At 40.7% G+C, this 25,299-nt stretch overlaps 2 protein-coding genes and 1 pseudogene across 5 annotated transcripts; 1 reads left to right on the forward strand and 2 right to left on the reverse strand.

Moving 5' to 3' along the window:
* Positions 1 to 4,480: 4,480 nt before the first annotated feature.
* LOC129687669 (60S ribosomal protein L37a-like) lies at positions 4,481 to 4,747 on the reverse strand (annotated as a pseudogene).
* A 768-nt stretch (positions 4,748 to 5,515) lies between these two features.
* Cebpzos (CEBPZ opposite strand) lies at positions 5,516 to 9,603 on the forward strand. Of its 4 annotated transcripts, none has more exons than XM_055618594.1 (5): positions 5,516 to 5,583; positions 6,591 to 6,752; positions 7,674 to 7,718; positions 8,365 to 8,449; positions 8,585 to 9,603. In XM_055618594.1, exons 2-4 carry the CDS (start codon positions 6,638 to 6,640, stop codon positions 8,445 to 8,447), a joined length of 243 nt encoding a protein of 80 aa, XP_055474569.1. In that variant the 5' UTR covers positions 5,516 to 5,583; positions 6,591 to 6,637; the 3' UTR covers positions 8,448 to 8,449; positions 8,585 to 9,603. The 4 variants fall into 4 exon arrangements, with proteins under 4 accessions (XP_055474569.1, XP_055474588.1, XP_055474559.1 ...); XM_055618613.1 differs by having other exon boundaries at positions 5,533 to 5,583; positions 6,637 to 6,752; XM_055618584.1 differs by lacking the exon at positions 5,516 to 5,583 and adding an exon at positions 5,696 to 5,944 and having other exon boundaries at positions 6,637 to 6,752; positions 9,386 to 9,603.
* Cebpz (CCAAT enhancer binding protein zeta) lies at positions 8,351 to 25,279 on the reverse strand. Its single transcript, XM_055618498.1, has 16 exons — positions 25,101 to 25,279; positions 22,806 to 24,301; positions 20,473 to 20,704; positions 19,712 to 19,898; positions 17,948 to 18,036; positions 15,950 to 16,003; positions 15,190 to 15,292; positions 15,023 to 15,091; positions 13,564 to 13,630; positions 12,128 to 12,228; positions 11,367 to 11,424; positions 10,926 to 11,110; positions 10,148 to 10,234; positions 9,278 to 9,336; positions 9,106 to 9,187; positions 8,351 to 8,625 (listed from the first exon to the last, which is right to left on the reverse strand). The coding sequence occupies exons 1-16, from the start codon at positions 25,254 to 25,256 to the stop codon at positions 8,489 to 8,491; spliced, it is 3,162 nt and encodes a 1,053-aa protein (XP_055474473.1). The 5' UTR covers positions 25,257 to 25,279; the 3' UTR covers positions 8,351 to 8,488.
* Positions 25,280 to 25,299: the final 20 nt, after the last annotated feature.

The following is a 25,299-nucleotide window of genomic DNA, read 5'->3' on the forward strand; positions in this document are numbered from 1 at the left end:
AAAAGGTAAAATCAGAATTATGAGTATCAGTGTTTTCACATTTTTCACACATGATTACCACTTGAAGTCATTGTATTACATAATAATGGGATGGTTTTTCACTGTGGTTGGGAAGGTGTAATTAAGACTCCATCTCTCAAGAAAGAAAAGAGGAACTGGCTGGATGCCCTGGCCATCTGCTCAGTGAGATTAGCAATTACATTACAAGCAGTCTTTGTTTCCCCTGGGCTAGAATTTAAGACTGATTTAAACACGGTCCTGTTTGCTGGTTTCTTGGTGAATAAAACATTTAAGAAGAAAATGGTCCAGATCCCACTGACATCAATACATGTAGTTATAGAAGAATTTGAATGTGTAGAGGGGGAGGGGCACAGAAAGTCAATGTGTAAATAAGCTAATTCTTGTTTTCTCCAGGCTTGGGTTAATTTGGAAATTTTACATGCTCAACTTTGAATTTCCAGGCATTCGTTATGAAGGGCAACAGCATATGGAATTGCAGACTAACATATTTTATATGACATTTTGTCATTGTCAGGGGACAGGTGTGTGTGTGTGTGTATTTCATGTTCACTGATATACCACAGTCCCATTCAGCTTCTTGTATCTTATTAGTGTCTTACCACAGACCCCACTAGACTGACTCAGTACCCTGACTGAGGTTCTGGGACATGGATACATTGATGGCATATTTAAAGTTCCCATTGTTGCTGTCAATATTTTCTTTTTGTCTTCGTCTAGACTATAGGCTTACATTCCCCAAATAAGAGAAATAATAAAAGAATATGGTGATTAAAACAAGGGTAAATAAGTAAAGCAGGGATTGAGTGGAGAGGAGGCTCGTGTGAGAAGGCTGGCCTTGTGGCTATCTTCTAAGGCATTTAAGTTAGACTCTCCTCTTCTCTAGTTCTTGGGCTTCTCTAGAACAAAGGATTTTTGGTTTTGTTTTTCTTTCTTTTATATGGGATGAACTATTTTCTAACATGGCCTATGATTGAACCTTTGAGAGACCAAGGACTTAAAAGTTGGTGGGTATTGTTTTGGAGTTTGGAGCAGAGGCCTGAACAGAGGCTAGCTGGGTGGAGACATGTGCATCCACCTTCAGGGAAGAATTAACCTTAATGCTCTGAGGGGAAGAACTAGCCTTACTGCATTCTTTCCTGCCCACTAATTATACAGTTGCTAGGAAATCAGCCCATATGATCAGGCCAGAACTGTTTGTAGTCTTGGTGCCTAAAATGAACCAATTATTTCAAAAGTCAGTTTCCCTTACCCAATCATGTAATGCCAAAGCATGTAAGTCCCTGCTTACGTTTTTTTTGTTTTCTTTAAAAACTCTGTACCCCTAGACCTCGGGCCCAGATTCCTTTACTGTTTCCATAGGAAGTTTGCATCCTGTGTTTGAAAGCGTATACAACTAAAATAACCTCAAGTATTTACAGCGGGGTCTATTCCTGGTCTTTTGGGGTTCGTGAATTGGGCATAATACTTTAGCTTGGGACTCTTGACAACTCTTTTGCATTTGCAGAGTTCACTAAGAGCTGGCCCATACCTTAGAGCAGGAATGTCCAACCTCTTGGCTTCTCTGGGTCACATGGGATAAAGAAGAATTGTTATGGGCCACACAAATAGGCAAACACTAGTGAAACCTAGTGAGCTAAGAAAAATTCTGTGTGTAATTTTTATGATATCTGTCACCATGTCACCACAGATAAGCAAAAAAAAAAAAAAAAAAAAAAAAAAAAGTCCTCAAATGTTGATTCTAATTATGCATGTCTTCAGAGAGTCTCAGAATTGTTCGGTAGGTCCCCTTTGTGATCACTAATAAAGAACACTGGGCATATAAGTAATAAAATGTCATTTATTATTATTATAAAAATGGCAACACAGAGTGGCCAGATAGGGCTATTTGGTACTACATTTGAGATCCTACTGCAGCGATATATGGTTGAATGAGGTGATTACAGTTCTCAAAGTGCTGAGCATCTGCAATTCTAATCTTAGTTGCTTCGTTCTTGAAAACAGTCGCTCACAATTGTAGGTGTGATAACCAGAGACAAGAGAATGCTGTGACTGTGAAGGGAGAGAAACGCATTTCTGGGAAGACAAGGCCTGTAAGGGTCTAAGAAAGAAACACGATCAATTTCTCCCCCTCAGGCTGGATGGCCCGCTGCAGCTCTCTCGAATCTGCCTGTAACTGACAGGCACCAGATCTCTAGTGACTGAAAACAGAGTTGGAGATTTACCAAAATATTATTTTTTTCTGGAAATCTTGACATCTGTTTCAAATTCTTTTTTTTTTTTTTTTTTAGATTTATTTTGTTTTGTGTGTTTGAATGTTGTGACGGTGTACAAGCGCTTGCACCCGCGTGTTCTGTTCGTCTTCGCTGCTTTGTGGCTGTGGGAATTGATCCCAGGTGCTTAGTCTCCTCCCCCGCCCCTCGCGTTCATGCATAAAATAAACAAGCTGCATATTTTTGCTGTTCACAAAAATGTGTTTCATCAGGGTGTCAAAGTGCACAAAATTGTTTGCCTTAACTTGAGACTGCCATAATTTTACTTCTATTTGAAACCTTGTTATGGTTTGAAACATTGTATTAATAAGCTGAATTTCACCTTAAAGACAGGATAAATGACGGGTGACATTCACTAGGAGTGTTAATTCTGTATGGTGGCTTTCATTATCAAGTTCTGCCATAAATTCTGTTTTGAGACCATAAACAACTCGATAACATGTCTCAAATAATAAAATCTTTCTCTCATTTAGCTTCTTTTCAGTCTTACTATTTCTGAAAAGTCTTGCTCTAGTGAGCGTCAATGCTTTAAAAGATTTCCCAGGGTTACATCATTACGATTTAGCACTCCATCCCTTATGAGACCCATGGTTTTGATGATTTGTATAACATGTATTTATAACGCTTTTGTGCACAAATTTTCTTGATATGCTGTGTAGAGACACCTCATTAAATGTGAGTTCAGGCTGCACTTGCATCGTCTACCATTAATAGGGCATCAATTATAACAGATATGTTGACAGCAGACAAAGAAAATGGGTTTAGCATATGTTTTACTGCTTTATATAAGTTTCTTGATTTAGTTGTGCCTTTTAAGGACACTAAATAAAAGACTTTTGAGTGACATTGCATTTGTTAAAAGCACCCCTGTAGTGAGAATTTTAGTTTCTTTGAAAACCCAGTTATGTTATGTGAATATGGTTTTGTTTTAATCTTTGGTATAGGATATGGGGCTGCTTCAGATTGTCCACAGCAGCTAACTATATTGTGTCTTGTGTTCTGGTACAGGCATGATTTGTGCTGGCTGCAGATATTGTAGAAGCTATGTTGGATCTTAAAATAATGGGAGTTGGAGAGATGGCTTAATGGTTAAGAGTGATTGCCACTCTTCCAGAGGACACAAGTTCAGCACCCATGTTTTGGCCTCCAGGGGCACTGGCTGGTAATTGTATACACACACACACACACACACACAAAAGACCACATAAATAAAAATCATCTGCATTTTATTTATTACGTGTGTGTGTGTGTGTATGTGTGTGTATGTGAGTGCAGGTGCTTGCGGTGGCCAGAAGAGGGGCTACGACTCTCCTGGAACTAGAGTTACAGGGCTGTGAGCAGCCTTATATGTGTGCTGAAGACTGCACTGGGGTCCTCCTGAAGGGCTAGAAGCACTCTTAACCACAGAACCCCTCTCTAGCACAAGCAATCAATCAGTCACCACCACTATAATCGCTAATAGCAGTTAAGCAACTATATTCACTTTTTTAAAAATTGAAAATAGATTCTTCTCTCATGTAATGCATACCAACCACAGTTTCCCTCCCAGGTCCCTCTCCATCTTCTTAGAACAGGCCTCACTCCAAGAGACAACAACCAAACAGGACAAAACTAAATACAACAAGGCAAAAATGCCCCTCTCTGAGGCTGGACATGGCGACCCAACAGGAGGGAGTCTCAAGACCAGGCAGAAGAGTCAAGGACATACTCGCTCCCACAGTTAGGAGTCCCACAAAAACACCAAGCTAACAGCCATAACATATGCACAGAGGCCCCCGGCGGCACCCCTGTTTCCCCCTTCAGTCTCTTCCAGGCTGTGTGAGCCCTGCTTTGTTGCTTCAGTGGGCTGCATTCTCCTGGGGTCCTCCGCCCCCTCTGCCTCCTACAATCTTTCCTTCCTCTCACCCATAGAGTTCTTGTTCACACACCTTTTATCATGTGAAATAATAGATTAAAACAATATTGAAAATTGCATTTCACTCTCCTCTTAACCATGAGTACAGGTAACACAAGATGACGCCAGATCAACTTTCTGTGTTTGGAAGACGGCCCACTGGAAACTGAGCATTTGGTAAAACTGAAGCCATACTTGTGTACAAATATCGGGGACACACATACGTTTATTTTGTGTGTCACTGTGACATGACATGTTCATCTACAAACTTTATGCTCCAGAACCCAGCAATTAATTAATTAAATAACCCCCTTGTTGCAGGTGGTAGCGCTTTCCACTGGTCTTGCAGTTTCTTGAATCTTCTGACGGCAGACATAATTGTGACAGCAGAAGGGGTGTAGGTCCAGGCCTCACCAGCACTGTTTTCAGGCAGGAACCACAGTGTCAGATGCTAACAGCACAGTGCCAGCTGATTCAATCTTCTTCACCATCTTCTGGAGGGAGGCACCATAGCGGTCTCTTCTTTCCTGGCGATCATGACCTTCTTGGTGTGTTTAGCCATGTTGCTGGAACCGAAGCCCAAGCTCGAAGAACAGCAATTAAATTTTTTTTTAAAAATCGCAAAATTTCTCATTGTGCAAAAATTTCCGTCATGTTTTACACGCAAGATTTTGTTGGTCAGCATTCATAGCTTCCTAGGTTGGACAGCCTGGCATCAGACCACATTTTATCTATCTATCTATCTATCTATCTATCTATCTATCTATCTATCTATCTATCTATCTCTAGCTAGCTAATGTATCTAATCTATCTTGTTTTTTGAAACAGGATTGCCCTGGCTGTCCTGGTGGCAGAGGCAGGCAGATCTCTGAGGCCAGACCACATTTTAATGAAAGCAGATGTATTTTGGCATTTCAGGCTCTGCCATGCTCGTGGTCCCTCATAGGCGGTCCCATTCCCTTTTCTCTACTCTGTCCTTCCGTTGGGTCAGTACCTCGGGGTAGCTAGTCTCAGCCTTAACGTGCAAAGGAATTGTCTAGGGATCTGGCTACAAGGACGTATATCTTGATTGGGGTCCCACGTGTTTTGGCCAGTTCCAGGTGATGGGTTGTTGCCGTTCCTCTGATACACTTTGGGTTTAAGAGTGGGGAAAGACGATCCATGTGCAGGATTTGGAGACCGTATTCTGGGTTCAAGTATGAATTCCTTCTTTCGCTTGGGTGTGGCCGCGGGCAGGATAATCTTGCCAGTAAAATGAGGAGCTAGCTTCCCACAGCTACTCTGCCAGAGTCTAGAAGAGCAGTGTAGCCGGGTCAGGTTCCGCCGTGGGGCGTGGCTAAAGCTGGGGGCGTGGCGCTGCGACCGTGCGCGTGCGCAGTCGGCTTGCAGTGGCCTCAGGTAAGGACCGTTCTGTGTGCCCTACCCGCTGTCGGCTCCCCACTTTGGGGCGGGTGGGGTCTTGTAATATCCTTGGGTCAGGGGAACTCTTGAACGAGACTGTCCCGATGGCGCAGGCGTGCGGGGCAGGCGCGAGCGTTTCCGGGTCTCCGAGCGCCGCGGCGCCTTCTGGGACTTAGACTTCGCTGGTTGGAACCGTCGCCGGCAGCAGCCTTGGGTCCTAGTGTCACCAGCCGCGCCGGCTTCCCTTCCCCCAGGTCCACCCTGGAGGCTGCTTCACCTGCGCTGCAGCCCTAGCCTCTCCTCTGCAAGAAGGCCCCGTGGTCGGTCTTGGTCTTCCTGGGCCATCTGGTCTGGATAGGTGTGCTTCTGGTGACCCTCGGACTTTTTTTTTTTTTTTTTTTTTTTTTTTATTAAGTAGAACGGTCCCAAAGATCAGGAGGGCCTTGGAGCGCAACATGTCCATGTGTTTTTAAGAGAGTAAATGTTTTATTATATAGTGTTATTTGGACTGTTTGAAACCTTAGCATCACTTTCTTCTAAGGTTTTGCTCAGATTCCTTAAGCTAAGGAATAAATAGGCTGCAGGTAGATGTGCCTCAGCGCAGCCCCGGAGCATGAAAACAGCCTGGAGAACTTGGTACTGAGTAGGCCTGTCAGTGATAGAGAGTACTGGGAGTAGAGGAAGTACAGCTGACCCTCCTGCCTCACCCCCAGTTATATGTGTTTTGTTTGCTTCATTTTAAAGTTTTTAAGTCTTTTGGTAACAAAGGCCAAGCCTAATCCTAACAGTGTTCAATTACCTTAATGCTTAGGCATCTTGAAAGGGAGGCAAAAGCAGATGGAGGAACTGGCTGACAATGAACATTATCCAACAGCCTGTCTCATCACTGAGGACAGAGCAGTGGGAAAATATCAGAATATGAGGAATGTCCAAACCAAATACATATTACTTTTGGGGTCCGTATAAAAAGCAATGGAGTTGTTTTTTTGTTTTGTTTTTTTTAGATATGGCAACAGAAATTTAAACATGCCTCATTCATCTTAAATTCAGGATGGCTCGGAACATGGAACCCCTGGCAAGGAAGATCTTTAAAGGAGTTTTAGCAGCGGAAGTTGTGGGTGTTTTTGGAGCTTATGTTTTGTTTAAAAAGATGAACTCGAGCCAAGGTACACACAGTTCAGTTGCTGTTTTCTAGCAGGGTGTGCACTAAATGCTAGTGGCATTTCTGGGCAAAGCATTTCTTCAGATTGAATCTGTTAGATATTTTTATGGGAAGGAGGGGAGCGAGGTGCCTGTCATTGACTCATTTTTGACTTGCAGACCAGCAGTGTCTGGGTTTTACTAGGGAAGGGTACAACAAATGTCCCTATTCTGGCTCACAATTGAATGGCCCTCAGCAGAACTGAAAAGAATAGATGGGGTAGCTGGGCCTGCCTAGCACACTTACTTGTTCAGTATTCTCAGAAAGAGTTACATCACTGATGCTCAGAACAACCTCAGTTCACAGCAGCCTTAGCATCAGCAGTAGGCACTGAAACCATTTCCCATGCTATTGCTGAAGACTGTGTAACAGTTTGTTAAATTTTATACGAGAGACCTCAGCTTTTAAATTAGGAATTCCTATTACTTCCTTCTCCAACTAGCAGGCACAACCCTGGGTCAGTGACATATCTTTAAAGCGTGTCACTTCACATCTTCCTCAAAGTACTTCACTATACCAGGGTGCCATGGGATGCTCACAATCTTTACAGTAAGTAGAAGAGCACACAGGCTGCTGGGCGGTAGTGACCCATGCTTTTTCCAGCACTTGGGAGGCAGAGGCAGGTGGATTTGAGTTTGAAGCCAGCCTAGTTTACAAAGTGAGTTCCAGGACAGCCAGGGGTACAGAGAAACCTTGTCTTGAAAACCAAAAAAAGAGAAAAAAGTATAAAGGCTGGTTTTTGAGATGAATGTAATCTATGTAGTATCCTACAAGATTCAGTTCTTGGATTATTAGCTGGACCTTAAATACAAAATGCTAATAGACACTAATATACTAAATTGTGGGCTTAATGTTAACAGTGAGTTTTTTTTTTTTTTAATGTCAGATTTCAGACAAACAATGAGCAAGACATTTCCCTTTGTTTTGGAAGGTATGTTTTTCCTCAAGTAAAATTTCTATGCAAAATAGCTTATAAATCCCATGGTACTTTCACAGCTTTAGACCAAATGACATTTTGTTGCTGGTTCCAACACTAGTTGCCACCTGAGACCACACAATAAGCACTCACCCAGTTGCTTAGATGAGAACAGTTAGCTCTTGGTTTAATTATTACTTTTTTTATTGATCAAATGCCAGGCTTCACGGGGCAAAAGTTCTGTCACAGAGTTACATGCCCCACCCTGCAGGCTGGAGCAGTAATTTACAGTGGTTAAGAACATAGATTCCAGAGGGAGACCTAAGGTGGTAGGCACAGACCATGGCCTAAGGTTATTGCTGTAAGACTGTTTTCCTCAGGTGTACTATGCTCTCAGAGATGCCGCTTTCTCTATGGAAGAGCTAATGCCCACCCCATGACAGTTAGGGGTTGACCAGGATGACATCAGGTCCTTAATGAGCATAACGCCAGGTACCCTGAACAAGCGCTCATCACTGTGGTCAAGAGAGCGGTTAGACCATGCGCATGATCACGGAGCCCCACTGTACTTTTCGTTTGGTTATGTAGCAATATGGAGGAATTTCTTTGATTTAAGTATAACTGTTATGATTTTATAAATGACAGCATTTTGTTTCTACAGTTTATTACAAATCTGTTGAACAGTCTGGAATATATGGAATTAGAGAAAAAGATCAAGAAAAATGGTTGGATAGCAAAAATTAAGGGTAAGTACAATCTTAATTTTATTATTTAGTCTGAAGCTCTCATTTCCGTTGCTTTTTGGATTTCTGAGGGGCTTTCATCTTCTTTTTGAAATTTTTCTTTTTCTTGATGATACTTTTCACGTCTCTGTTGTGCAGCCAGTCATCACGCTCAGCTTCCCACTTCAGCTGTTTGAAACCTTTGAGGGGAGAAAAAAGATGAGTCTATGTCTACTCCCACAGAACCTCCTTCCTGAGTGTAACTTTAACTTCAAGCCACATGGCCTGTGATTTCCCACCTACTGTGCAAATCCACTGTTTGTTACTCTCTCCTGTTATCTAAGATGAGGGTTTTATAAATGAAAGAATACAGAAAATATTGAAAATAGTTTTCTTTTCTATCAAGGAATAATTAAAAGATCTTCAAGCACTTAAGAGTCAAATAAAATACACCAACTCTCCAAGAAAAACTGACTCTGTAGCTTGTGTGTGGTTTGAATGCCATTTAAAAAACTTGACTGACAAGTTCAAGGTCACCTGATAGTGCACACCTGTAATCCTACTGCTTGGGAGGTGGAGGATCAAGAGCCTAAGACCGCCTGGCTATATAGCAAGTTTAAGGCAGCCTGGGCTACATAAGACCCTACTATAGAAAAGAAGAAGAAAGTCAGTTTACTTACTTGCATTATCTTTGTTAGCCATGGCATTCATGCCAATATTATCAAACTTGGATCCCATATTTTCATCCAACAGATGGCCAAACTTGAAAAAAAAAGGAAGAGTGTGAAGGTTACTAGAAAACTTTTAAAGAATGTAAACAGCTACTTTCTTAGGTTAGTACATTAGCCTTACCTCCTCAGCAGACACAAACAGGCTGGAGTCACTGAAACTTTTCTTTTTTTTCTTTGATCCTTAAAAAAATCATGTATAGGTTATTCAAAGTATGTGCTTATTTTTCAGATTTGGTCACTGATCAGTTTATTCTTACAAGAAACAGTATCACTGAGGATTAAAATTCCACAGCTGACATGGATAGCATTTATACTATGTGAAGCAAAATAAAAATTGTAATTCAGGTCTTATTCTTTGGGCTTGAAAAACCTGACTAAATGTATTTATTGCACTATCAATAAACTTTTGTTTATGCTACTGAAAATAAAATGTCTATGAAAAACTCACCTATGGTTTTGAATCTATAGCTTTTATGAACATTAAAGTAGTAAGATAGTTATGGCTCACATGTAATTGGACTCTTGAAACATGACTGGAAAGATCATTGGGAGATACTTAAATGAGAGAGAAGGAACTTGGGAACAACAGCCTGTCATCATCAATTCCTAAAGCACCGTTCTTGGCTGGGAGATGGTGTGAAAGGCACACTCGCCCCGCAAGTGTGACGATCAGGGTTCAGATCTCCAGAACTCATGTAAAACCTGAGTGTAGTGCTGTAATGTTAGTGATGGCGAGAGGAGGCAGAGGCAGGTGGATGCTAGAGTCTCATGGAGCAGTTAGCCCCGCCTATGTGGTGAAGTCCCAAGCCTAAGAGAGACCCTTGTCTCAAATAAAAGGTGGGCAGTACCTGAGGACTGATCCTTTAAGAAAAATTTTCTAACTAACTGGCTGGCATCAACCAGTTTTTAAAAATATATTTCCCAACAGTAACAACACTACTCTTCATATGGCAGCTGTTATGGTTTGAAGAGAATAAGTGTATTTTCTTACCTTGAAATGACCCAGCAAAGTCAAAATCATTTCCACTCTTTCTCTTGCTTTTCTTTGTATTGGCTTTGGGGCTGGTTTCTGTAAATTCTGTTACCCAAGAAAGTTTGCTATTAAGCCATTTTAAAAACAACAAGCCTGGAATACACCAATTCATTGTATGCTACAGTGTTCAGTGCAACTTCAAGGCCTGCTATGTCTGTTCCAGGTAGGTTCACAATCCTCTAATCCCAACAGAACGGCCTAGAGAACTCAGGACATTCTCAGAGTGGCTGCCATACTTCGTGATACGTAATTTACTTGATGATTATGAGACCAAATATTCCAACACTTGCATAAATAAGAAACAACTACTGCTGAGGTCCAGAAGAAGCAGGATGCAAAGCCAGGTGTCAGTGGAGGTGCATGCAAGGACAAGAGTACAAGCACACATGTGTGGCGGCCCCCTGCTCACTTACATGGACATCATTCCTTGTCTGCACCTGTGTGGTCGGACTATCTGTGTGCTGACTTTTTCTTGGCTAAACTGCTCATCATTATTGCTTTTGTTCTTTGGTAGTTGAGGCTGCAACCCAGGACCTCACACATTCTAGGAAGCACTTCACTACTGAGTTATACCACGGCCCGTGACACTAACGTTAAAAAGAGGCAACATGGCAGCCCGCCCGAAACTATAGAGGAGCTGTTGACTAAGTCCAACACTGTATGTGTCTTCCAGAAACCTAGCCTAAGAATAAGCAAGAAAGCCATGTAATTTGTGAATTATTTTTTCAATGTGTACCTGGAATTTCTTCAGTTTCATCATCTGACACATTCATGAACGTTCCTCCCTCTTCATCAATTTCAAAGTCTTCATCATTCATACTTCCTAGAGAAACTTCGTCATCATCCAGGTCACCAACCTCATCGTCACTACTCTCCAAATCTTCCAAGTCCTCCTTAGCTCCCTTTGTTTTCTTCATATTGCTGGGAAAACAAAGCAAAAACTCCAAACTTGTAAAGAAAGGCAGTGTTTTCTAATGTGTGCTCAGGTGTCTAAGATATGCTGTTAACTAAGTAAAAGAATTCCGGAGTGCTCACAGCATCCTAAAGGTTCAAAATAATAATACCAAGCCCAGGGGAATGTGTTCCTTATGGATCACCTAATTTTTATGCCCTTCTGTTCTCATGAGCAATAATTTAGGAAAAACTGGGAAAGAGTAAAGAGAAAGTTGAGTTTTACCTGGCAAAATCAATATCATCCTTTCCAGGCGTGAAGCAGTTATCATCTTCAAATGTGTCTGCCCAAGAACAATTTCAAAATTGAAAGACCCAGCAAAGAACAAGAGCGATACACAGTTAACAGTGACACTGACTCAGGATTTTACAACAGCAGAATGTTGTAATTAGGACTGCTTCTGGCATGTTTTAAAAAAACCTATGAGCCAATGAAATCTCTAAGATGGGGTCTACTAATTTTAATTTCTATTTATACTCCTTTTGTTGAAAAATATTTTTAGTGTTTATTTTTTACTAACTGTAGGATGTAACAGTGACATCAAAGTAAGCCTTTCTATTTTCATGTACTGTTTCATTTGATTATACTTGAATTAAAAATCCCCAAGCTCTATGGATTATAAAGAAAAACTGATAAACCAGCAGTTCATTGCTGCCAGTAGAATTAGTAGATTATGAACAATACAGAGTTTCTGTCTCATCAGAGACTTGATCTTAGGAATGAAAATACTGTTCTTGCAAACAATTTTCTTACAAAATGAGTACAATATGTAAGAAAATAATGCTCAAAATGTTAGAAAAGAAAGCTCAATAATGTAGTTCTCTAGCATAAAAATGAGCAAGTTACTATATGCTATTTCTCAATCTTCTACTCTAATCTGCATATCAGTGATTTCTAAAAACCAAGTTCCCTTTTACCACTAATGTTCTACATTCTATTAACAAATAGTAATAATTTTACAAACTGAGCCAACAAAAATAAATTACCAATCATATTTTCAAATTCCTCGTCATCAACATCTTCTATACTTTCTTCATCTGCATCGCGTTTCTGTTTGTTTTTAACAGCAGCAACTTTCTTATAATACCTGAAGTAAAATGCATATTATATATCTGCATAATTTATGACTAAAAACTACAGTTCAAAGTGTATCATGGATACTCAAATGGACACAAATGAGTATAATTTGTATTCAATGTAAAAAGTGTTTTGAACTAAAGCAGGTATAAACTTTTGAAATGTGAAGCATAATTTTCATTACTTTTTAAAGGGTCTCACCATGTAGCCAAGCTGTACATATAATCTCTTTGTACATACAATCCCTTTGCTTTTGCCTCCTGAGTGCTGGGACTACAGGTATAAGCCACCAAGCACTTCTAAGTAAAGTAGAAGAAACTTTTAAGATTTTAATGTCTCATAAGCTATTTCTTCTTCTTTTTCTGGATAGAGTTTCTCTTTGCAGCCTTGGCTGTCCTTGACTTGCTCTGTAGACTAGGATGACCTTGAATTCACAGAGATCCACCTGCCTCTGCCTCCCTGAGAGGTGGAATTAAAGCCATGTGCCACCATGCCCAGCTAAGCTATTTCGTTACACTCATATTAACATGGTATTGCAGAGGCCTCAAAGTGTGTATATAGTTTTGTCTAGCATGAACAAGGCCCTGAATTTGATCCACACAACAGTTAAATAATTTTCATAGTAAAAGGTTGGTTCAAGTTCAACACAATTTATCTAATATTGGAATATGGTAGTTCTAAATGACCTCAAATCATAATGACATATCACTCGCCCAAAGTCACAGTAGAACTTTCCAGTTGGCATCACACACACAAAGTTGTTCACAGTAAAAGTTTTGTTTTTCAAAGAAATTTATATTAAAGCTAATTAACTAGTCAACCACATAACTTGACAGCGGATTACAAGGCACTAAGAGTGTCAGATCAACCCCTTCAGCTTCACAATGTATGTTATCAGTTCTACTCAAAGGGTCATTGTCCAGACAAAATACTCCTGAGTTACCACTATATTAAACTAACTCAGATAAAACCTAGTAAGAGTTACCTCAGAAGGGAAAAAACCCAAGCATGGTAGCATATGCTTACAATCCCAGGGTGTGGAAGGTGGAGGCAGGAGGATCACAAGTTGGAGGCCATCTTAGGCAATACAGTTTCCAAACAAAAACCTGAAGTTCCAAAAAGTCACATTCAGAAACCAAAAATTTATATACTCCATTATTAAAATACTCAAGCTGACCAATTTCACTAAGTTTTCTGAGCAGCAGAATCAGTAATTTAAATTCCTTCAAAAAAGAAATGGACGTATAACCCGATCTTTTCAAAATAGTGCAATGCCAATAAAGCAGTGTAGTATCAAATATAAACATTTAAACAGTCTCCAAGGATGCTGTACTAGGTATCTTACCTGTAGAAAAACACTTCATCCACGGGGATCTGACTTTCTTCTTTTGCAAGAAACTCTTTACTATTCACTGCAGAAATGAAGCATGTCATTACGACCATTCCCCTGTGCTACTTAAGCTCTCAGACAATATTAACATACTGGCAGTTTTTTTGTCGTCCCCCTCCCCCCAGACAGGGTTTCTTTGTGTAGCTCTGGTTGTCCTGAAACTTGCTCTATAGACCAGGCTGGCCTGGAATACACAGAGATCTGTCTGTTTCTGCCTCCCAAGTACTGAGAATAAAGGTGTGAGCCACCACTGGGTAGTCCTGAAATCTTGAAACAGACAACAGTGCAGGTTAAGAGGTCCAGAAGTGGAAAGCACATCTTTGGAGATGTGTGGACAGATCTCAGCATCCTAACTCTTGGCTCTCTGTGGAGAAGAACATGTAGAACACAGCCACAGTGGAGGAACAGGTTCTTTTATTGTTCTCCAATTGCACTTAAGACACAAGTTTAAGAAAAAGAGAAAAAAGATTTATTTATATGCATGCGTGTGGGCGTGGGCATGTGACCGAAGGGGCCTGCAGTAGCCACAGGTGTTGTCTCCTGGAGCTGGAGCTCCAGGTGGGTGTGAGATACCCAGTACGGGTACTGAGGACTAACCCTGGGCCCCTCCAGAGCAGTAAGTGCTCTTCACCGGTGAAGCCCTTCCAAGGGTTCTTCTGAAGTTGCTCACCCTAACCCTAACTCACGATCCTTCTGTCCCTACCACACACATGAAGGATTAGAGCATAATCTGGTTGCCCTGGAAGTACAATGATGCTTGTAATTCTAAAAACAGAGTTATCATCAACAGCACTTGCCAGAATTTTACTTAATATGGAAGAAAACGAAAAAAAAAAAAAAAAAAGAGTTCAAGGACATTAGCTTTTCTTCTCCAGAACTAAATTTCTGACTTGATTAAAAATTCAGCGTAATTACCTCTAAGTAATCCTGTTGACATTTCTGGATTTCTGAGAGGTTGGCTGAAAAGAAAATGTCTAACTCAGCTCTAATTTCTGAGCAAGATGAAGACAAGACACAGTATGTGAGAAAATGTCCTTTCTTAACAGAGAAGCAGAATCAGATCCGGAATATTGGCAAGATTGGCACCAATCACCTGTCCACAGGAGGACACCAACCACACTGAAAATGCTGCATGAACCACCTGTGCTTTCAGCAGGCACTGGAAGAGTTTAGGATGGTCTAGAATGCGCAAGATATGAACTATACATGTGGGGCTCCTGAAAGAGCTACGGGCTATGAGCATGGCTGAATGGTTACCTGCTAAGGCTGGGGAATGGCTGTCAGGGGTCCATACTTTTATTTACTTTGGATATACTTGAAGTTTTTATTATAATAAAGTGGGCCATAGAATATAATTTGTGTTGCACTGGCTTATGTTATTTTTTTTGTTTCAACTGCCAGGCTCTATGCTTACCAGCAAGATTACGGACATCCTGCATAAAATGCTTCCTTTTCGGCTGCATCACAACACTGTCGGTGTTCTCTGAAATGTAAACCATGATAGTCTAATGTAGTTACAGGCTCATTCACTTAATAAGCCCCAGCAATGAAAACCAACGTTATTAAATAATGGAAACATACCTTTGCCTTTATGTAGCTTTGGATTTCGGTATACAAATCGATCCAAGAATCTCATGAGTGTGAAATCCTGCAGTGGGTCCCCTGAATACTGAATAAAATTTCCCTGAAAGGTGGAAAATGGTGGCTTTACAGATTTAATAAAAAGCAACCCACCAATCCAAACACAAAAAACATAAGCTGTTGTTATGTCGTGTCTGAGGCACATATGAACAATGAATAACCCTTGAGTTATTCTTATGTGCACCATACTAAAAAACTAAACATACAGAAACATACATATTTTATGATGTACTGGTGATTTTATAGGTAATATTTATAATGGAGAGTATGTAACCATTACAAGAACCAAACTGAAAAAGCAAACCTGGGAAGCAGAGCAGAGAACAAGCTTCCCCAGATGAGCCAGCCAGCAATAAGCAGCTGCCATTTACTGATGTGCTGTATTTCCATTTATCACAGAGTGAGCACTCTCTGTTCTCAGCGTTAAACAAGTCATTGGTCCTCAACAAGAGCAGCAAACATCAGTCTACATGGCAGGGAAAACTCTACCATCAATTACTGATGACCAAAAACTACAACACTTAGTTGGGTGTGGTTGCATATGCTTTTAATCCCAGCACTTAGAGGTAGGTGGATCTCTGTGAGTTTGAGGCTAAATCGAGTTAGTGCTGTTACAGAGCACTTGTCTCAAAAATGAAAACAAATACCCACTCCAAAAAACCCTACAATACTTACATCTTTAAGAATATTTTATACTTACCTCAAGGATAGTCTTTGCAAAAAGGGCCACAGAAGGGTGGAAATGCTCAGATAACTATAGAAGAAAAATGTAAATGTCATTCTTTTTAAGGTCAGTTTTTAGCAAAATTACCAAGAAAATGCTAGAAAACTGAAACTTCAGAAAAGAGTAATTCTCAAACATTTTTGTTTACAAACTATGTGTATACTTAAATATCTGAGATTTAAAGAATATCTAGCTAAGTGGGTTATTTTTTAGATTTACTTTACTAGAAATTACAACAGGAAAAATGTAAATGCTTATAGTTAATTTAAATTAATAAATCCAGGGGCTGGAGAGACAATTCAGCAGTTCGGAGCACTTAAGGTACTTGTGGGGATCCTGTGCTCAGGTCCCAGCAACCCACATGGTGGCTCGCGCTACCTGTAACTCCAATTCCAGGGGATCTGACACCCTTGCCTGGCTTTTTTTGGGAACCAGGCACGCATATGGGTACACTTATATACACATGTAAGCAAAATACTCATACACATAAAATGAAAACAGGAAGTAACAATGTACCCACCACATATTAGTATAAACATGTTCATGAAACTAAGTATATTTCAGAACAAAAATTACACAATTAAGCAGCATTAACTAATTTAAAAAGTTTAGTTAACTAATATTTAAAAATCTCTTTTGTGTTTGGCTGAATAGAACACATGCATTTTTAAATCTTTGCAGTATTCCATACTGTTTGAACATATATATGAAGAGAACCTAACCTCAAACAGATCTGTGGAGAAATTAACTGCAAGTGGAATCAACCACATCATCTGGCCCTAGGCACTTGCTACTTAGCATTAACTGGTTACTCTGGATGTAAATCTTACCCACATGCGAATTTGCAACACAGTACACTGGTTATTTGAAAAAAAAAAAAACTGGATGAGTTGGGCAGTTCCTTCAAACTGTGCTGATAGTGTGATCACTGCTTATAAGAGTTTGTCACTCACAACAAACACTACTAGTTGTTTTTGCCTGAAGCAAAAAAATCAGTTACTTCATTTACAAGCAAATATGTCTCAGATAGAGTAAACAGTTTGCTGGCCAGTGTATCAGGAAGCAGCTACGTGGATCAGGGACAGCTGATCAAGTGCTGCTTTGAGACAGTTTGACAGTGTACAGCAGAAGTGGGAATGCACACTTGCCATTCACACAGGGAACACTGGCGTGTGTTTAAGGTCAAGGTACTGATCAGTACTTGCGTTATCATTCCCAAGTGATTCTGGCTTATTCCCTACAAGTACATGCAGAGGAAAAAATAACAGAATTTAATGGCCACAAAGGCACTATCTTTACTTGTATCAGGGCATCAGAAGTTCACCTGTCTTTTACATCATCAGTGCTACAGCTAGCACAGTGACAAAGACAAAGCTCAGTGGGTATTACCAGGACAGTAGTGATTCTGCAGACTCATGAAGTGTTGTGAGCATCTGTGGTCATACTGCAAGAATAACTCTTCGGGAGAGTTATTTTGTATCTTTTTGATCACAGGGAAGGCTATTAGAAACACAATTCCTCCTCATTTACAAAACAACGTAGTAAAAGATTTCTATTCTCAGACAACTGCAGCACATGTTGCATGAGCTACATGCAACAATCCACGTTATTGTAAACCAGGTATGGTATTTCATTTACATGCGCATCAGTTAAAAGTTTCTGTAAGGGGCTGGAGAAATGGCTCAGAGGTTAAGAGCCCTGGCTGTTCCTCCAAAGGTCCTGATTCAATTCCCAGCAACCACATGGTGGCTCACAACCATCTGAAATGATAGCCGGTGCAGAATATGTATATATAATAACTAAATAAATCTTTAAAAAAAAAAGTTTCTGTAAAATGAATTCACCACACTATTATCTTTGCCCATGTGTAGCTTCATGTTAACTTCAATTGCAAGAAAAGTTTCAATGTGTTAAAAGCCATTGAAAGCAGGAATATGTGTCACAAATGAATTTAAAAAATAGAAATGATTTTACCTTTCTGAGCTCCCAAAGACTTGTATTTTCAGCTCCACAGAACAAAGGATTTCTACTGAATGGATCATATGTCTTTCGCTGTTTGCCACCTAAGAACACAGGATTTTCAAATGCTTTATTCCTAGCTCAAGGGGACACTTAAAACTATCACAACTAATATTTTCACACACAGACCTAATTTTCAAAATTGTTAGTAGTTCAATAATCCAACACTAGATTAAAATGTCGTCCTTTAAACAATCTATCTTGATATCTATTCTAACTTTTTTTTCCTAAAAAACTACAACATACTGGCCCCAACTGCCAAACGATTGATCTCTTAAGTCAGCAGTTTTCAGGCAGCCAGAGAAAGCGCCAAGAAAATAAGTCATAAATGGGGAAGATAGAAGTAACCTAAAGGTGTATATCTGCAGTATTCCAGAGCTGTGGCATTCCAAATTCTTGCTATTAAACTACATTCAGGAAGTTTTTTTTTTTTTTTCTTGGAACACATTTCTATGTTTACAAAAACCCAGAAATAAGAGATTTCCTTTCAAGGTGTGTGTCACAAGGCTTCATGTGGAGTCACAAAACAACTTTCAGAAGTCAGCTCTTTTTCCAGTTCAAAACGTGGGTGCCAGAGATAGAAGTCAGGCCTGAGGCCCAGGAGCAAGTGCTTTTTCCATTCCTGGATAAGTTGTCTCCCTGGCCCCAGACATTAAAAGCAAGAATTTTGGAATCCCTATTAACTATGTAGCCTTAGCACATGCCTGCCATCCTTCTAAAGGACAAGTTTGTGCTCCAAACAGAGAAATCCTTTTTAGAACTTTCCCGAGGACTACCAGCCTTCTCTTTAATATATCTGAAACGAAAATTTAAAGCGGAGTTACTTTAACCATGAGTCCTAAAAGAAAAGTTTCTGATACTGTCTTCCTCAGTCCAAGGCTAGTATTCTTTTCTTTTTGGCCTCAGATAAACACTGCATTTCTAAGCTTTCTTTGGGCTCCAATATTCTATTTCTTTTTCTCTGGTGGGTAAACAGTCACTTAAGGCTTCTATTTCCCATAGAGTCTTCTATCTTAAAAACTTGCTTTAAGGGGCTGAAGAGATGGCTTAGCATTAAGAGCACTGGCTGCCCTTCCAGAGGACCTGGGTTGGATTTCAATCACCCACATGGTGGCTCACAACTGCCTGTAACTCCAGCTCCACGGCCCTCCTTTGGCCAGGCATCACATGGTAAATAGGCTGAACATACACATAAAATAACAATGATAATAATAATAAACCAAACAACCCTGCTTTAGGAAACTGCAAAGTGTGGCTACGACAGTCACACAAAAACCAAGAAGGGTCACAGAGATACAATCAAATACAGTCCCACTCAGAAATCAAACTTCACGTGAACCACACTTGGGTGTCGTCATATGCTCTGACTAAAGTGGCTCAATGAGGCATAAGCTCCTATTAATTATGGAAATAAATGATTCACAGTACATCTAGCATTTTATTGTTTTTCACCTAACTCCCACAGCTCTAAAAGGCATCTGCTTGATTTCCAAGATTTATTTAAAACATGGAATTCTGTTAATAAATATTATCTGTGATTCCACACCATTATAATTTTACTTTCTGGTTGCAAATGTAATTCACTGCTCAACGAGCACACACAAAGGCTATGGGTTCCACCTCCAGCATGGTCACACTGGCACAGACACAACTGTGAAAATGACAGAGGAAAATAATTCCTTCCTTTAAACGCTTGAGGGAACAAGCCAAAGCACTCACCTTTCAAGTTGTCAAAGTGCACCCAGGAGGCGGTCTTCGGCTTCTCGGTTTCTGGGCTGCTCTCAGGCGCAGCTTCTTCTGCCTCAGCTTCCTCCACTGCATCTGCTGCTGTTTCTTTGTCTGCATCAGTGAACTTTTCTACATCACTGTCATCTCCCATGTCAACGAAGTTTTCTTCATCAGATTCCTAACAAAAGTGGATCAATGACTCTGTTAATCAGTTGGCACTACAATAAAGCCTGTATTCATTTGGGTGATGTAGTTTCAAAGAAGCTTCACTGTATTTCTGGTAAAATGAGAAAATACCAAAAAGTAAAGTCATGGTTCTGAATGCTATTCAGAGTGAAATGGAAGATTATACTTTCTCCCTAAACAGCGCAGAGACAAGTTCTGAACCAAGAGATTTTAGAGCTGAGCCCTCAAACATTTGTTGTGTTATAATAACAAAGACAGGTACAATCACTACTCATTTCCATTTCATAACTGAGCAAACAGGCAAAGGTCTATAATCACCCATAACTACCTCATATGACTACAATTTCTACTGTAGCGCAGTTTATTATGTAATAAATAGAGGAATCAAGCAACACCCACTTAGTCAATGCCCACCCACTTAGCTGTCAGTGGAAGCTCTGTCCAATTCTACAGCTTAAATTCAAACACACTCCAGAGAAATTGTTACCATCAGTAAAGCAAATAAACACACACAAAAATCCCACCCAAAACACCAAGAAGCAATCTTGAAGCAGTAAAAAACATACCGGATGATCATCTAGTTGGCTTCTTAAGTCTGGTTTTGCTTTAAAGATCTCAGACACAAGATACAACGCTCCACAAATGAAAGGGGGCATCTGTGTGCAGGTAACCTGAAGCAACCTCTTCACAAAAGCCTTCACCCGGCGCAACATGATGTCAGCTTTCAGAGATTTGTAGACGAGGTTAAGAAACATTGCTTGCTTGGAACACGTCATCAACCCTGGATCCAACATCTTTCTGTAAAATAAAATCAGGGTGAAATGTTCACTCATAAAATCATCTTCACATCCTGTGGTCACAGTTCAGAGACTCAACAATCAATTAGAACTGTCTCATCTTAGTGATAAATTTCCTGAATATGTTAGAATAAGAGACTATTTCTGCCTTCTCAGATAAAAGAGTAAATCAATGAACTCAAGAGAAAATACACAATGGTAAAAAAGATGTCATCAGCTAAAAGCCATTTGTTTTGTAAGGTTTTTTCTCCAATTGTTTTGTAAAACAACAGGGTAGATTTTAATACAGATACAGAACCCCATCTGAAACGTTACACAAAAGCCAATTAATAAAAATGACACCTGTTCAATCTGCTTTTAATCAGTTCTTGGAAGGCAGAGGCAGGCAGCTCTCAAGGAGTTCTGCCTGCCTGATTTCCATAGCAAATTCAAGGCAAGTCAGTGTTAAGCCCTGAGTGGCTACCAAAACTGACAGCTATAATGCAAGAGATAAGATGACCTGGGTTTCTTTGTTTACTCTCTACCCTCCAGCTGACCAGAGGCAGCCTCCCTCACATGGCTCTAGTGAGGACCACCTATGAGTAGTGAAAAAGGAAATTCCTTCCATTGACACCATGCCCTGTCCAGAATGTCCTCTGCATGCCCATAGTTCCTAATTGGCTCTTCTAACAGCCCCTCGGTCTTGTTCGTGCTCTGCAGTTTCCTAAACTCTTGAGTCCTCAACTTTTCCGCCTTTTTTCCTAATGTCCAATAGAAGTGAGACTACTCTATCACAGACTTCCGCCATGTACTGGTTTCCTAAATGAGGGGTCCAATCACTCATGGACTAAAGCTTTCATTAACTATACCAAAAGCTTTTCTCTTATACAGCTTTTTTGGAAATTAAAATGTGGTGTGTGTGCCTGAGGAAGTCAGCGGGCAACCTGAGAGTTTGTTCTCTCCTTCCACCATGTGGGTCTTGGGGAACAAACTCAAGCTGGCAGGCTTGTAAGTACCTTTATCCTCTGGGCTATCTCACTGGCCCTAAAACTTTTCTCTGTGAAGTTCCAGTTTTGTCATCCACTAGCTGTAACTTAGGAAATGCTTCCCAATGTGAATAATAGGCCATGAGATAGGTGTACATCTCTGCATTTTACTAATAAAATACTGTAAGAAATGAGATTAATCAAGTTATCAATAGGGTTTTACTGAGAATTAAGTAACTGCCCAATCTTAACACAGCAAACTATTGGCTGGAATTCAAATTACTGTAGTATGGCTTAAGTCTAAACCATTAATCACTACATTTTTCTTCATAAGTCAGATATACTTGTGCAATTGTAAAAAGCAAATTAGAGGCTAGGTATGGTAGAACCAGCCTTTAATCCTAACACTCAGGAGGCAGAGACAGGTGGATCTCAACGAGTTACAGAGCAGCCAAGGCTACACAGTGTAAACCAGTCTCAGAAGAAAAAAAAAAAAAAAAAATAATAAGAATAGATAAGTTTCTTAACATAGCTTACTGGACTATGTAAGGCAGAGCTTACACTGTTAGAAATACCTGCCTTCATGAGTTACAGGACAGTTGTAGGAGTCACCAAAGAAAATCCTGAAGGCTAAAAAAGCACAACAGAACAGAAATCAGACCCCCTTAACATTCATTCTCTAGCATACTCTGGTAAGGGTCTCCAGGGTGGGATTCCTGCTCATGGTACCACATCTTACCCACCAAGAACACGAGCAGCAGACGTAAGCACTCAAAACCTCAGTAGAATGAATTACTGACCAACTGGATGAAGAACAGGAGGGTGGTTTAGGGAAAGGGAATTGCAATTACACCTCTGGTTCAGTTCCTTATTATGCAAAAGACTTAAATGTGGCAAAGTGTTAATTTTTGAAACAGGTGTCAGGGTGTCATTTTCAAAGTTGGTGAACACTTAGGTGGTGAGGGTGCGTGCCTATGTGAGATATATGTGTGTGCATACACACATATATATATATAAATATATGTGGACACACAAACATGTATACATATTTAAATCTTTTTTTTTTTTTGCCCTAAATTACATGTGCTACACCACAGCAAGTTTCACCACATCCAGACACTAAAAATGCACACTTACTTGTACAAAGCCGTATAATACCGATCAGATATTGTCTGCTGAGAATTCATTACTTGGAAAAGTAGCATTAAAGCCTGCACGCTAGTATTAAAATTTACAACATGCAGCACTTTGAATAAAGTGTCCACTTGCTCCCTCACTCTGTCGTCACCTATCTGGGAGTACGGGTATGCTCTGTTCACGCCTGTCAAAATGGCACTGAGCATTTTTGACTCAATGTCTTTTTTCTTTATACAAGTCCGAAAGAAACAAAAATAAAGAGTTATTAATTTGTTAGCCAGTTCACTTTCTTCATGGGAGAGGACCATTTGGTTTAAAAAGCAAATTGCATAATATTGAGCTTTGGCGCTGATATTTGAGCGAAAGAGAAGCCTTTCTATTTCTCCACACACAACTCCTTTCATATTGGGATGCTTCCTCAGCAATACCTCTAACAGATGGGAAGCTTTTGTGGCGATTCTGTTTTGTGGATCTCCCAGTTTATTTACCACCTGCACAAGAAGAGCCTTTTCCTCCTCAGGCTTATCGCACAGAAGCTCATGAGCGGCTATGAGGGCTCGGATCTTAGTGGTCATTAAGGAATCGTGACTTAGAGTTTCCAGGACTTGCACGAATTCTGCTACTAAGTGTTTCAGTTGATGCTCATAATACCACAATATAAGTCTCCTGTCTCTCGAGTCCCTGTTGCCACTGGACAACTCTTCCAGTTTGTGAAAAGGATGCTGGCTGAAAACCCGGAGTTTCCGACTGTCTGGCAGAAGGTCTGTAATGAGTAACTCCTTGAACGTATCCAAAGCCATGAGGCACTGCTGCTTGCTGCCCTTCTTTTTAACAAGGTTCACGAGGGTTTCTACAAACTGGAGTGTATGAACAGCATTGTCCTGGATCAGCAGGATCATGGCCGCCATCCTGTCTCCCAGAGTCCCCGATGACACAATTGCCTTCATCCAGGTGGAAGAGCCTCCCTTTTGATTATTTGTCTTACTTTTGAACAGGCTGACCTCATGCTCGTACAGCTGCTGGGCCAGGGCTTTGTATTTGGACACCATGTCCCGAGGCTGGGGCTCCAAAGAATACTCACTGCTGTACTCCATGTCGTACCACTTGCCTCCAGGCTTGACTAACAGTGTTTGTCTCTCCAGAAATTCGAATACGTCGTCGGGTTGTTTATCCTTCTTTCCTTTTGGGATGGTACCGCTTTCAGAACGCTGTTCTGGTATATTTTTATTTTTCACCTTCTTTTCTGATGTCTTTTTACTTTCTGTCGCTTTCTGTTTTTTAGTTTCAACCTTCAGTATTTTTGCTTCTTTTTGGCTGTCATTTTCCTTTTTATCTGGTTCATCTTCTTCAATCAAAGACTTTGAGTATTTGGCCAAATTAAGATTTTGAATAAATGCCTCCAATTCACCTTGTTGAAGGTCGTCAATTGTTCCCTTTTTGCCTCCATCCACCAGTTCCTCATTTTCATCCAAGGTAGCCAGCATAAGGTAATCTTGCTGCAGAAACACATAAAAAAAGTTAAAGCCATAGTACAAACCCAGAACTTCAGTAAGAACTTCATCTTTGAAAACCATCACATCTGATTTATTACACTATTGCCTGGGAAAGTCACAGACAGCCAACAAATGTGCCAAGGATATGTACACTATAGGGAAAAGAAGGTATTCGAAGAAGCTTCTTCAAGATACGAAAAGATGCTCAAGCTGACAGCCACGGAAACCCAATGAAAATCGTATTGATAGGTGCACCTGTAATGTGTCAGATGAGCAAGGTTAAAGGTTTATAAGGTTTATAAGAAGGGCAGGGGGAATGGCTCAATGGCTGAAGCCCTTGCTAAGCAAGCCTGGGCGACCTGGGTTCGGTCTCCGGAACCCAGGTAAAAGGTAATCGACTCCACAACGTTGTCCTCTGACTTCCACTCGAGTGTAGCAACAATTATGAGCTTTCATAAAAGGCTACTGTAAACTGGCAGGTTCCAACCTATGAGGCATTTACCTTATAACCCACCAGACTCAGATTACATATACACTAGAGTTCAAAACATCTGTCCACGAGGCAACGATCAACAAGTTTTGTCCGATCTGATGGGAGTGGCGGTTACACCACGTTGGTAACAAGACCACCTACATCTTAACGAAGCATAAACCCAGGAGAAAACATGCAATCCGAATATTTTTACTCCACTGAAGAGCGGGTCAAGTGCGGAGGCGCTCAGGACAAGTCTGAGGCTTGGCGGCAGGTCCCACACTCCCGGCAGCCGTGTGCGTCCCCGTCCCGGGAACCTGCGGCCGTTACCTTCGTGCCTCCGAGGCGTAACACCTCCTCCAGGGAGAAGCCATTCTTGGCCTCATCGCTCTCCTCCTCGTCCTCCTCATCCGGATCTTCTGTCACCTCTTTGGGACGCCAGGGCTGCTTGGCATGGAACTCTAAAGGTCCCCGGTCCGCAGACATCGCTGGCAGAACACGCGCGCGCAGCCCGCAGCTCACTTCCGCT

The sequence above is a fragment of the Psammomys obesus genome, unplaced genomic scaffold, assembly GCF_907164565.1.
Source record: "Psammomys obesus unplaced genomic scaffold, mPsaObe1.curated_primary_1811, whole genome shotgun sequence".
NCBI classification, from domain to species: Eukaryota; Metazoa; Chordata; class Mammalia; order Rodentia; family Muridae; genus Psammomys; species Psammomys obesus.

Bases quoted from the DNA above. Each gene is read 5' to 3' on its own strand.
- Cebpz (XM_055618498.1), bottom strand. From the start codon at position 25,256: ATGTCTGCGGACCGGGGACCTTTAGAGTTCCATGCCAAGCAGCCCTGG. The intron at 12,229-13,563 runs GTAAGATACCTA...ATTTTACTTCAG, and splicing joins GATGAAGTGTTTTTCTACAG to GTATTATAAGAAAGTTGCTG. The intron at 10,235-10,925 runs GTACACATTGAA...CTTGGGTAACAG, and splicing joins TGAAACTGAAGAAATTCCAG to AATTTACAGAAACCAGCCCC.
- Cebpzos (XM_055618594.1), top strand. From the start codon at position 6,638: ATGGCTCGGAACATGGAACCCCTGGCAAGGAAGATCTTTAAAGGAGTT. The intron at 6,753-7,673 runs GTACACACAGTT...TTTTAATGTCAG, and splicing joins AAAGATGAACTCGAGCCAAG to ATTTCAGACAAACAATGAGC. The intron at 7,719-8,364 runs GTATGTTTTTCC...TTGTTTCTACAG, and splicing joins ATTTCCCTTTGTTTTGGAAG to TTTATTACAAATCTGTTGAA.